The sequence below is a fragment of the Anthonomus grandis genome, chromosome 7 (assembly GCF_022605725.1).
Source record: "Anthonomus grandis grandis chromosome 7, icAntGran1.3, whole genome shotgun sequence".
NCBI classification, from domain to species: Eukaryota; Metazoa; Arthropoda; class Insecta; order Coleoptera; family Curculionidae; genus Anthonomus; species Anthonomus grandis.
This window is the reverse complement of record NC_065552.1, coordinates 27,915,744-27,928,402: the sequence shown is the minus strand read 5'-3', so window position 1 is coordinate 27,928,402 and position 12,659 is coordinate 27,915,744. Positions and strand designations below refer to the sequence as shown.

Sequence of the window (12,659 nt, the reverse complement as noted above, 5' to 3'; positions counted from 1 at the left end):
TGTTTATTGTTTAGTTAAATTATTTATTTTTTATTGTAACGATATAAAATTTTTTCGGTGTGACAGAAGTTTTGAAAGATCCTTGTAAGGAGTTTATTTTTTTGCACGAAAACTGTGCGTCAAAAATTAACAAAATATTTCAAAAACAATTTTTTTTTAAAAAACAGTGACGTACCTAAAACTACTTCTTTATGGTTCCTCTATATACTCTAGCATTTTTGACCATTTAAAAGGGGACACTCTGTATTTAATAACTTGTTCGAAGTTTAACTTAAATCGAAATAAATTCTTTGTATGTTTTTCATCTAATTTTTTATGCTTTATTTTTAGGCACTCTACTCTATAAGCTCAAAGGTTACGATCCAGATGGCGATACACTAAAATTCGGCATAAAACCCACTATGGACAATGACGTCATTGTCGTTAAAAGCATTTCAAATACCGAAGCCAATGTGTATTTAAATAAAATTCTTGATAGAGAAGTAAAGGAATATAGGTAATTTTCTATTCGACACTTCTTTAATATTTTTTTTAGGAAAGAGACGAGTATGCCTTGGTTCTCACACTTACCGATGGCAACCTTGGCCAAGGGAACTACGTCACTCAAAGCCTCCTTATATTGGTGGAGGACGTGAACGATAATGTGCCAATTTTCAAGAGCCATTCTAGCTCTATTTTACTTAGAGAAGATGCACCCAATGGTACCGTTTTATATTTAGTAATTTTTATATTTATAATATTTATATTGTTCAGGTATAATTGCACAACTTGAAGCAACTGATGCAGACGAGGGACCTTATGGACAAGTGGTCTATTATCCAGCTCCAGATTTAGAAAGAAACCTTTTTAGTATTACTACTGTTGGAGATAAGGCAATAGTTAAACTTATAGGTAATGTTGGTTATATTAACAAAAGAGTATATTAAGTTTTTTTTTAATAGGAAAACTAGATTATGAGAAACAAACAGTACATCAAATCAAGGTTCTAGCAATAGATAGGGCTAAGGAGGGTAAAATTAATACGGGAACTGCGGTGATTTTAGTAAAAGTCCAAGATGTTGAAGATAGGCCTCCGGAATTTGTTCAAGTTACTCCTATTACTCGAATTGTTGAAAATGTGCCAGTGAGAACTACTGTTTTACAAGGTAAAATTGCGTATTATTCAACTTAGTTTTAGTTTATCCCACATTACTTTAACCCAAATGCGAAAGTCAAACAATCGTCAAATAAACGGCATGCATGACGATTATTCCGAGCTGGGAAAAACGAATGCGGACAAACCGCTTAAATTGAGTGTAGTTTTTATCTCAATTAAATAAGCATAATCTACATTCTGTAATTTAATTTTAAGTAACGAATAAAACACATAGGGGTGATGACAATATTTCTGATAAAACAAAACTTAGAAAACTTAAAGCGTTTGCTTCTAGCTTGATTGGAGAATCCAATGATTTTAGTTCAGGAGTAACCCAGAGTGGAAATTTAAAAATAAAGTGGCATTGCTTCTTCAGATCCAAACACACATAAAAATTGTCAACTATTACATCTAGATTATCATTCAAAATTGAAATACAACTAAGACCGAAAGTAATCATTAACCCAATAACTGTTTAGATCTTTGTTTTCTTTTTTGGCTTAAATCTACAAGAATTTTTTTTTACTTTTGAACCAACTTTCCAATATAGGAAGTTCCGTTTCTTCCTTTCGCTCATTTTCTCGCTATTCTTGAACTGATGACAAATTAATTACACAAATAACGTCTCATCTTCCTCTTCTACTTCTTTTTTTTTCTAATAAACAAGTTCTACTTCTCAGCTCGCATATTAATGAACTTACCATTTTCTACTAATTTAACTAAGTCAATCATATACCAAATATATTACTTGTTAGCCAATCCGTTTTTCTTACTACATTACTTCCAGAATTAATAATATTGGAGAATTTACACCAGTGCCTTTTTGTAAAATATAAACAAGCAATTTTGCATGTTCTAATCTCCTCAATATTAATTTATCACTAATTAGATCTCACGTTATTTCTTTAAACTTAATGCACTATGTGAGTGGTGAGTGTATGGTGAGTCTCATAACATGCTCCTTCTTCCTCATCAGAATCTTCAAGTTGAATTAAAACAATCCTCTTTTTTTTTTAACAAACTTATTTTCGTTTTTAACCATTATTCCTTAGTTTAATTCCAAAATCAAACTAAACGAAAAATTCAATCCTTAAAATAAACTTCCAGTGTACTAATTACCATTTTTATCTCAGTTGTTGCTGTTGACGGAGATAGAGGTATAGATAACAAAATACAATACTCACTATCATCAAATAACTTCGAAAATATCCAGGATATATTCGAAATTCAGAAATTGACCGGAAGAATTGTTACAACGTCAGAGTTGGACCGTGAAGCGCTTCCTATAGGATCAAATTCTTACATTCTACAAATTACTGTAAGTTAGATTATTATATAAATTTAATTCCTTAATTTAAATGACTTATCGATATTAAGGCAACAGAACTTGGTAGTAAAGAAAAACCTCCTCCAAAAGCATCCACTGAAGTCACCGTGATAATCTCCGATGAAAATGACGAAATTCCTACATTTAAAAGTGAATTTTATGAATGTGAGATTGGAGAGAATGCCCCTATAAATACCCCTTTAAACTTTATTGGTGATGGAATCCCCGAAGTATATGATTATGATCAGGTAAGTCAAATATATTTTATAATTTTTATGAAGTAATTAACTAAATTTGAAGGGTATAAACGGCACATTTGAACTCTACATCAGAAACGGACAAAATATATTTGAAATTAACCCAAAAAGGGCCACCAATGAAGCACCGTTTACCATCAAAGTGAAAAACAGTACTGCCCTAGACTATGAACGTATCAAAAGTCTTAATTTTACTTTGGTGGCTAAAGAGGTAAGCAAAGCATCTTATTTTCTCCCAAAATTGTAAACTTTAATTTGCTTAGGTGGTGAAGCATAATCCAAAATTTAGCGAAGTACCTGTAAAAGTCTATATCCAGGATCGCAATGATAATTATCCGGAGTTTGTAAAAAACTCTTATGAAGTATGGGTGCCGGAAAATTGCGATGTTGGCACCACCGTAGCATGGGTTCAGGCATTAGATGATGATTCTGGTGTTTATGGAACTATGGGGGTCAGATATACGAATATTGCTGGAAGTATTTCTAATTTGTAAGTCGTCCATTCGTATAATCTAATTAAATTTCAGTAAATAGTTCTTATTTAAGGTTAAATCTTCATCCAGTATCAGGAATAATCACAGTAAAAACAGCCGGAGGGCCTTCGTGGGACCGAGAACAAATTTCCAAGCATTTTCTCACAATAGAAGCCAGGGACGATTTGGGAAATGGCAATCGGAATTCGGTCCAGTTGACCATCAATTTAGAAGATAAGAATGATAATAGCCCGGTGTTTCTGCTTAAAAAATATGAAGCAAGATTACTGGAGAATGAAATGGATTTTCATAATTTATTGAAAGTTGAAGCAAGAGATGCTGATTTAAATGGTAAGTAATAACAAGATTTTTGTTTTCTCCAAGAATATCAAATCAGTAAAACAAACAGGTTTTTGGGATAAAGAAGTCAGTTCACTTGAAGAGCACTCATATCCAAGATTATTTCTTTCTCTTTCCTAATAATATTCTTTTGAGTTCTTCTTCTGCTTCTGTCTTAAATTCTTCATTTGTACAGCTGCCTCATTTTCTAACTAAAGATGAAATTAACAATTTCAAAAGTAATCTATTGAGATGAGCAGTTCAGGTGAGTCATGGTTAGTATCCGGACCGATAAAGAAATATCTGGAGTAGATAGATTTAACAATAAACAGTTACTCTCCTAACTTTACTGTTTTTGTTAAGACGAATGTGAAGATCGTCAGATTTCATCAGATGGATCCTCAGATATCTAGGTCTTTAAAATTTTGGCAGTATCTCTCAATAAAAGAAACATTAGATTAAGTTCTAGTTACTCCTTGGAAAAATTTACATTGAACTATTTCAATTTTGACTATTATAGCGACTGACGAACTTAACAGATTCAGTTAAGTTGCCATAAAATAACTCATATATATAACTCAGGTATATGTTTGTTTTTTTTTTTATCGGCTTAATAGTTGAATAACGTTAAACATTTAGTAGGTATTGAAGTAAGGTTTTTTAGGTACAAAAAATAGTGAAATTTCGTATTCCCTTTCCGGGGAGCTTCATGAAAACTTTACCATCGATCCCGAAACAGGAATTGTTAAACCATTAAGCCCCATAGATTTTGAATTTATCGAAGGACCAGAAGAAGAAAACGTTAGAATTCTCTATTTGACTGTCCGGGCCACTGATTGGGGAGAACCGAGTCTATTTAGGTAAAGTCTTTTAACAATATTTTCAATCGTATTTTTACTGTTTTAATATTTCTTAGTGAAGTTCCGCTACTAATTTATGTTGAAGATGTGAACGACAATCCTCCAGTTTTTGAACAGTTATATTATAATATTAGCATCTCTGAAAGTACTGAGTCTGGTACAGATATTATACAGGTAGGTTCGATGATATTTATTAATTCTAGTTATAAAATATTACATTTCTTTTTAAGGTCAAAGCTATTGATTTGGATGGTTCAATACCCTACAACCATTTGGTTTATAGGATTCAAAAAGGAGCATACGATAAGTTTATTATTGATTCGGAAACAGGTAATTGTACATTATTTATCGAGAGCATAAAGTGACGAATACGTATACATAATAAATATGCAGTTATGAGTCCAAATTTCTACACTTGGATATCTGTGTTACTATTGGAGATTTGTGTTATATATGCTATTTTTATTCAGAGTTCACATTAAAGTTTCGACAAATTGAGTCAACCTCAGGATATAAGATATATAAGAAAATAAAAATATTTTTACATATGCAGGTTGAGTTATCATAAAATATGTATTTTTTTATAATAGATCGGCCTGTTTTATATTTCCTAAATTAATTAAGCATGAAGAGAGCATTATTTTGATAAAACCATTTCAAAATTTTCATGCAGCGTTGTCAGGTGATTAGCTTTTTTTGCTTTTTAGAAGGTTCGTTTAAAAAATTTCAACCTTAATCAAATCATTATATATATTTAACGTTGGAATTTGTCATAAAAATTACGTTATTTTTCTATCATTACGTCTATTTAATTCTGGACTGTATCGCAAAATTTACGTTATCGCTCGCAACAATGGAAATTATCCGAAAAATGTATCCCAGAAATTTTTCCCAATAATTCTCGGTAATGTTTTTTGTAATTTTAGCATTAAAAAATAACGCCATTCAAACGTAACAATTTATTATAAATATTACGTAATTTTTCGTAATTTATCTCTATGTAACTTTGGAATTCATCCTAAAAATTACGTCACTCTTCGTCATTGGGCCTATTTAATGTTGGAGTCTGTTGAACATTAGAATTCCTTATAGAAAATTAAGTATTCTTTACGACATAGGTTGTGCTTGTCGTTTTCATCAAACATCATTCTAACGTAAAAGTTTGCCCTAACAATTACGTCATTTAACCTAGATTTACAAAATTTGTACAATAGTTAGTCTAAGATACCTGTTAAGAACTGGTGGTCATATTTTGTCATTTTTATAGTACAGAGTGTCAAAAATTTTCGAATTTATCAATTTATCAATTAAATACGCAATATTAATTTTTAAATAAAACACCCGACATATTTCTATGTTATTAAATTTACCTGTAAAATACCTTTATTTTTTTTATTGCTCTGGTAGCTCAAGTATGACATCCCAAATTTTATGCAAAAGGAGACATTCTACATATATTAATAGAAAATAAGGCACTGGCTAATATAAAAAACCTTAAATCAGGAGACCAGTTCATTGAAAACATCAACAAAAATAAATAAATGAAAATCGAGAAAGATCCGCTCAGATATAAACTAGTGGTAGAGGACAATCCCTCAGAACAAGTGATGTAATTCAGATGTCTAAGCATAAACATACCGTGCACCCACGAGTCACTTAAAAACCTGAGTAGCCAGATTAACAAATACACTATCAGGATGCCTACAATCTGGTAAAATTGGAACATGCACAAACATAGCAAAATTAGAATTTACAAGACTTGGATCAGACCAATCATCGTAAGGTACAGAAATCTGCGAAGATACCAACAAAACGAAACACACGCTAAGGGTGGCCGAAATAAAAACACTGTGGGCAATAATGGGGAAAATACAAAGAAACGGAGTAAAAAACACAGATATCAGAGAACAATGCGAAATATAAGATATTGTGAGATGGAAAAGACAGTGGTACAACCATGTAAGACGGATGGATAAGAACAGACTTCCGAAAACAATCCGAGAAAACAATCTGCCGGGCTCAAGACCACCCAGGATGCTACCTAAAATAGATCTCCAAGAAGTCCAAGACTCCGAAAGCCCGCCACATAAAAAAATTACTATTAAATAACAAAAACCCTTTCAACTCCGTAAAAGGAATTTTTTGATATCAAAATAAATATACATTTATTATTAATTTATTAATTACTGGGCAGATGTAAGGAAAATACCTGAAATTAAATCAAAGATGCCTCTAAATAATTGGAAAATATGGGGTGTAACTGTTAAAGTAGGAAATAATACAAAAATTGGCTGAGTACCCCAAAATAAATACGAAATATACATATAAAGTAGGTTATTGATGATGGTCTTAAAAGTTTGGAATATAACTAAAGAAAACTACTTAAAATAGTTGGAAAATATAAAACCTTACTGCAAAATGCCTAAATATATAAAAGCGAAACTGCTTGGCAAAGGTAAGATACAGATTTTGTAACGAAAATGTTTGTTCAAAAAGTACATCTTTTTTATTTTATTCGGTTATTTACTTTTTTGTTTATTAAGTTTGCTATTATGTCTTAAAAAAGAGGATCGGATCCACACTTTGCGAAACACCTCATGCCAACTCACTTTTGCCATTGGCAATTTTTTCTTTTAAACTAAAATAGATCTAAGCCTTCTCATATTTTTTGTAACAAAATACACAGTGTCAAACGCCTTTGATAAGTCAGCAAAGATAGACAGCGCTTTTAAATTTTCTTTGACATGAATATTTATGAGCTTACTCAATTTAAATACAGCACTCTTAAAAACCGAATCTTCATAACTATATATAGAAATACCATCTTCCACGCTATCTGATCTGTTGTTAATAAAACCAGTTTCCTTAATTAGTTCATTATGTGAGAGAAATTTAAGGAAGATAGAATATTGCATGAGTCCCCTTCCTTTATTTTATATTTAGAATCAACGATTTTCTTTTGCCATCAACATAGTCTAAGGACTTCTCCAAATATTCACAAAAAACATGAATTTTTAAGAATATAATTTTCAAACAAACATTCCAAAAATAATCAAAAAATTATCCTATCAGATGTCATAGCAATTATGACAAGAAAGGTTACATGTTAACTTCTTACAAATTTATGAAACTATTGGTAATTTCCTCTCATTCTTATCGACACTTACGTTTCTTACCACTTATGCCATACGGAAAACCTTCTCTTCATGGTTGAAATTTCGTAACTTTGCGTGGTTATCGAAAAACAACCTTATACTTAAACTTATAAATATTTTAAATCTATTTCAAGGAGTTATTTCTGTGGCCTATGGAGCAAAACTAGATCCAGACCAAACACAGCCGCGAAAGACCAAATACACCCTAATAATACTCGCATTAGACGGAGGCCAAGGAGAAAATCAACTCCATGCAGCTGTAACTGTGGAAATATTTATCTTTGACGTCAATAATAAAAATCCCCAATTTATGGATGTTTTTGATCTAACTGTACCTGAAAATACTGCGGTAATTATTAATAATACAGTATATAGTGGTATTGATAGGGAGAACCATTTTTCATCCTTTTTCAGGTCGGAACCTCAATAACACAACTTAAGGCAACAGACTTAGACCAAACTGCAAACCTCACCTACCAACTTGACAATGAAAACTGTCAAGCTATCAACGAAAGAGCTATCGTTCAAAATGTTAACTGCACTAGTTATTTTTTAATCAATCCTTATAATGGGGTTTTATTTATTGCTAAACAGATTGACAGGGAACAAATTGAGGAATTCCTTATAGGAGTTATCGTTAGAGATGTTAATTCTGAAACAGAAATACAAGAGGATAGAGGTGATATTGGTAACAAGTGGTATTTCTAAATAAATACATATTATGTTTTACAGCAACTTTAAAAATTCGCATCCAAGACGTCAACGACAACAGTCCAAAGTTTTTCAAGCCATTTTATAAATTTGCTGTACAAGAAAACAGTAAAAATGGCATTTTTATCGGCACAGTTAAGGCAGAAGATCCCGATAAAAATAAAACGGTGTCTTATCAAATGGATAAGCGCTCTAATTATTTCCAGTTGGTACATGTTGGTAATGATAGTGGGGATATTGTGGTAGCTAGCAGGATTGACAGGGAAATGGTGGAATGGTTAAATTTTACGGTAAGTAAAAATGATAAAGTGTTTCACAGCCATTGACAACAAATTTCGTTAATTCTAGATTAAAGCTATAGATGCAGGTCTTCCAAGCAAATCATCATTTGTAGAAGTTTTTATTCAAATCCTGGACGAAAACGATAATAGTCCAATATTTAGTAAGGAGCCAAGTTCGTTAATTATTCCTGAAAATATTCAGCCTGGTAAGTTAGTTCTTATTATAATCACACTTTGATCAAACTAAATTAAGGCAATATTTTAGGTACCAAAATTGCAATAATAAACGCCACAGACGAAGATTCAGGAGAATTTGGAAAAATAACTTATATACTTGACCCGATATCTTCTCATAGAAAGTTTTCCATTGAAAGTGATACCGGTATCTTAAGAGTAGCAGAGTATTTGGATAGGGAAGAAAAGGAGAATTATTTTTTAATTATCGAAGCGTGGGATAATTATCAGTATGGATTTAATAATGGCGACAGTAGAAATTCTTTTAAGCATCTAAAGTACGTATGGGCCTATTAATATATTTTTAGTTAAGTTCGTTTTCTTTCTTGTTTCCTTCTGTCACATTTTCTTTATTTTATTTTGTCGTACTTTTTTTTTTAATAACACGGTTCAAAAACCTTTTCCTTTCTTTTATCGATTTGTAATGTACTGTAATTAATTTTAATGGAATGTACTTGTAAGGACAGACAAAGGGGCTGTTACGCCCACTAATGAACCCGCCGTGTCCCATAAAGGCTTACAGAAGCCTTGATGGAGCCTTCAATATAGTAATTAATAGAAAGTTCCGTTTAAGTTACTGTTTGATTTAATTTAAATTTGGTTATTAATCGACCGAACTTAATTGTCAAGTGTCAAAAATTTATGAAATCTGTTTATATTAATTTCTCTTAAATTTAATGATATTTTTGAAAATTGACAAAAATGACATTTGACGTTTATGACAAAGAGACATGAAATTAGCAAATGACAATACAAAAGTTACTTCCCTAAAGGGATAAAATGGGAGCTTTCATGAAGCGTGAAAACCGGATTCAATATGAGTCTGCTGATGAAATATTTCATTCGACAATCTTTTGACATTTGATAGTTATGACAAACATTTTTGACCAATAAAAATTCACAACTATCCTACATAAGGATATCGGCATTATTTATGTAAATTGTCAATGTCGTTCCATTTGTCAAGTACTAAGAGATCATCAATGTTAAATAAAAAAAATTATCTGTGGTAAGATTTTAATATTTCACATTTTGGTTGAACAAAAATTATTCTGCGCATGAGCAATTCGCTCCCAAAATAACAATTTCCTCCCTGACCGTTGACAGAAGGACATATTTTTATTATTTAACATTTGACAATTGCCATTTGATATTGATAACAAGAAGCAATGACCTTGACAAATAACAGTTAAATGAAAAACCTACAAATGGTTTTTGAACAAAATGTAAAACACTGTCACAAGGGGCTAAAATAGGATTCATGATCCCTCAGAGAGCGTTTTCCAAAAAACCGGATTCAAAATGGATTTGCTTTAGTTTTTTGTTGGAGACAACATTGACACTTGACATTGTTGACAAAAGGAATGATATTGACAAATGATAATTAAATGATATTTTTACAATCTTTACTGGATCTGAGTATGACTCTTTTCACAGCGCTATTAAGTTTGTATGTGAAACAGAAAATTCAAAGGTTCATTACCTTTCTTGATTTCTTTCATTACGGTATAAGAGGTCCGGCTTACAAATGGCCTGAATCATATTTGACAGGTAGAACCCAGGCTGTTAGATTGAGAGTTAGTGGTCAATTGCCCATATCTGATTGGGCAACTGTCGTCACTGGGGTTCCGCAGGGTAGTGTTCTTGGGTCCATTTTATTTTTACTTCTTATTAATGACTTGCCTCTCTTGGTTAATGACAGCTACATAACACTTTTTGCCGACGATACACTCAAAAGCCACCAAGTGTATAGCTGATACTGCGGGGTGGTCCCAGAAAAATGGTCTTTGTTTGAATAGTTTGAAAACCAATTTCTTTTTTTTTTACTCCGATTCGAGCTATTCAGGACCGGAGCTTACTCCTTAGAGAGCAGTCATCAAGTAGCCTCATCCAACAACACTCCACCAAGTTCTTGGAAATTGTAATTGATCGTGGGATCCTCAGGTGGAATCTGTGTGCAATAGATTATCCCGCAGCAATTATGCCATCTTGCAACAGCTTCGAGACTATGTGGATGCATATACACTTTAAAGCTTTTATTATGCCTCAGTGCATTCCACTCTATCCTATGCCTTATTAACTTGGGGTAATTCCTCCAGTGTTGGGGGAGTGCTAATAAATCAAAAGCGCATTGTACGCACGATGTTTAGACTTTGCTTCAGAGAAACTTGCCGTGGTACTTTTAAAAAAGAAAAATCCTAACTATAATTAAAATCTATATCTTGGAGTGCGCATGTCAAGTACATAAAAATCTTTCAAACTACATGAGATCTGCAGATCTTAATTTTTATAAAACTCGAAATGCAGATAAATTATACATCCCTTTTACCCGGTTGTCGCAGGTACAGGATGGTCCGGAAATTACATCTCTCAAATTTTTTAAACATCTCCCATGTAGAATAAAGATAGCTAAGACTTTTCCAATTTTTAAGAGGGCTCCTAGGACCATGTTAGCTGACTGTCCTTTTTACTCGTTGACAGAGTTCTTTAACTGTTGATTTATTGACTAAATTAAGTTAAATTTGTTTCCTTTCATATCTTTGTAATTTTATACTATTTTTATTGCCATTGTAGTTTTTTATTGACAATTCCTATACATTGTTATGATGTCGATGGAAATAAATGATTTGATTTGATTTATTGATCAAAGTACTAATTGGTCAAGTACTAATTCACTTAAATTTGAGATTTATATAAAACCTATAGTAACTGAGAGTGTAATTTTAACTTTTCTTCCAAACATTCTATTAACAAAAAGATTGCTGCATTCAGTTCATTGTTTTACAGACTTTTTAACATTCATCCTTCTTCAAACAACTCTCAGAAAGAACCTGACAATTTATCCTAAAGCTAGAAATAACGAATATCCTGACAACACCATTAATAAAATATATTGAAAACATCAAAATAAATTCTAAAATAAAAAACTTCTTTGCAAAGACATTAGAGAAATCGAATACCGACGCATCAAATTTTATGAGGAAATTTCAAATCAAGTGGCTAAAAGCTTTCAAAAGAATTAGAGTCAAAAACTAAATGTTTATTTCAGAACCTCAAGCTCCTTGTCAAAACCAAAGACAAGATTCACAAGATTCCTGTCACTCACAGATCTAGAGTTTACAGACTAAAATGTTCTCAATAACACTTGAATTGAAACTCGTGTAAAAACCCATACTAAATTAATAAAAACAACTATAAGAAGATATATTCTCATAGGTCTATTATCAATATATCTTCTCCTGTCACTAATCTCACTATTGAAAGGAGAAGATATATTCGTAAGTAATAGATGGATATAAAGGAAGTTGGAAGTTCTGGAAATTTATTTAGTATAATAAAATAGCCTTGAAAAAACCAATGAGACACTCTGGTTTAAAAGATTTAATGTCACTGATTAAACTATAGGTGTTACCCAGATATTTAGACATACCGCGCATGAGTGTTAGGCACTCTCCGAAAATGTGGTTTACATTTTCATTCTCCTCTTAACACCATCGAGGTTTAGGGTTCTCTGTGATTAAGAGTAGTCCGCAATACGAGACTTGTCACTAGTCGAGTTTTGCGTCTTTTTAAGCGCAGCAGTTGGTGAGACAGGCAGAGGGTCCATCTATATGTTCCTTAGCCTATCTCTTACCAGGTGCTTCTGTCCACCTTCGGAAGGCCCACTTGTCCACCAGTTTTACCGTTGATGCAACAGCTACACATTTAGCTATACCAATTATAGGTTCGGATGCTAGCCACCGTTTCGCAGATCTTGATAAATCAAGGGAGTTCGCTTTGTTGTTTCCAGCATAGTGATCGGGAACCCAGACAAGCTGAACCATGCAGTCCACCTAGCTTCTAGAACGTTTATGCAACTCCTTTCTGTCTGCGATATGGGATACAAA

At 32.3% G+C, this 12,659-nt stretch overlaps 1 protein-coding gene across 2 annotated transcripts in view; it reads left to right on the top strand.

The window, feature by feature from the left end:
- Positions 1–12,659, top strand: part of LOC126738556 (cadherin-23) — a 40,406-nt gene that overhangs the window by 15,797 nt on the left and 11,950 nt on the right. For both annotated transcript variants that reach the window (XM_050443936.1, XM_050443935.1), the window contains exons 2-18: positions 331–482; positions 536–701; positions 754–891; positions 942–1,145; positions 2,269–2,453; positions 2,513–2,710; positions 2,763–2,930; positions 2,983–3,209; positions 3,266–3,543; positions 4,196–4,391; positions 4,448–4,565; positions 4,622–4,721; positions 7,681–7,895; positions 7,961–8,225; positions 8,279–8,547; positions 8,606–8,744; positions 8,804–9,050. In XM_050443936.1, coding sequence (XP_050299893.1) covers positions 331–482; positions 536–701; positions 754–891; positions 942–1,145; positions 2,269–2,453; positions 2,513–2,710; positions 2,763–2,930; positions 2,983–3,209; positions 3,266–3,543; positions 4,196–4,391; positions 4,448–4,565; positions 4,622–4,721; positions 7,681–7,895; positions 7,961–8,225; positions 8,279–8,547; positions 8,606–8,744; positions 8,804–9,050 — 3,265 coding nt within the window. The remainder of the gene's footprint in view (positions 1–330; positions 483–535; positions 702–753; positions 892–941; positions 1,146–2,268; positions 2,454–2,512; positions 2,711–2,762; positions 2,931–2,982; positions 3,210–3,265; positions 3,544–4,195; positions 4,392–4,447; positions 4,566–4,621; positions 4,722–7,680; positions 7,896–7,960; positions 8,226–8,278; positions 8,548–8,605; positions 8,745–8,803; positions 9,051–12,659) is intronic.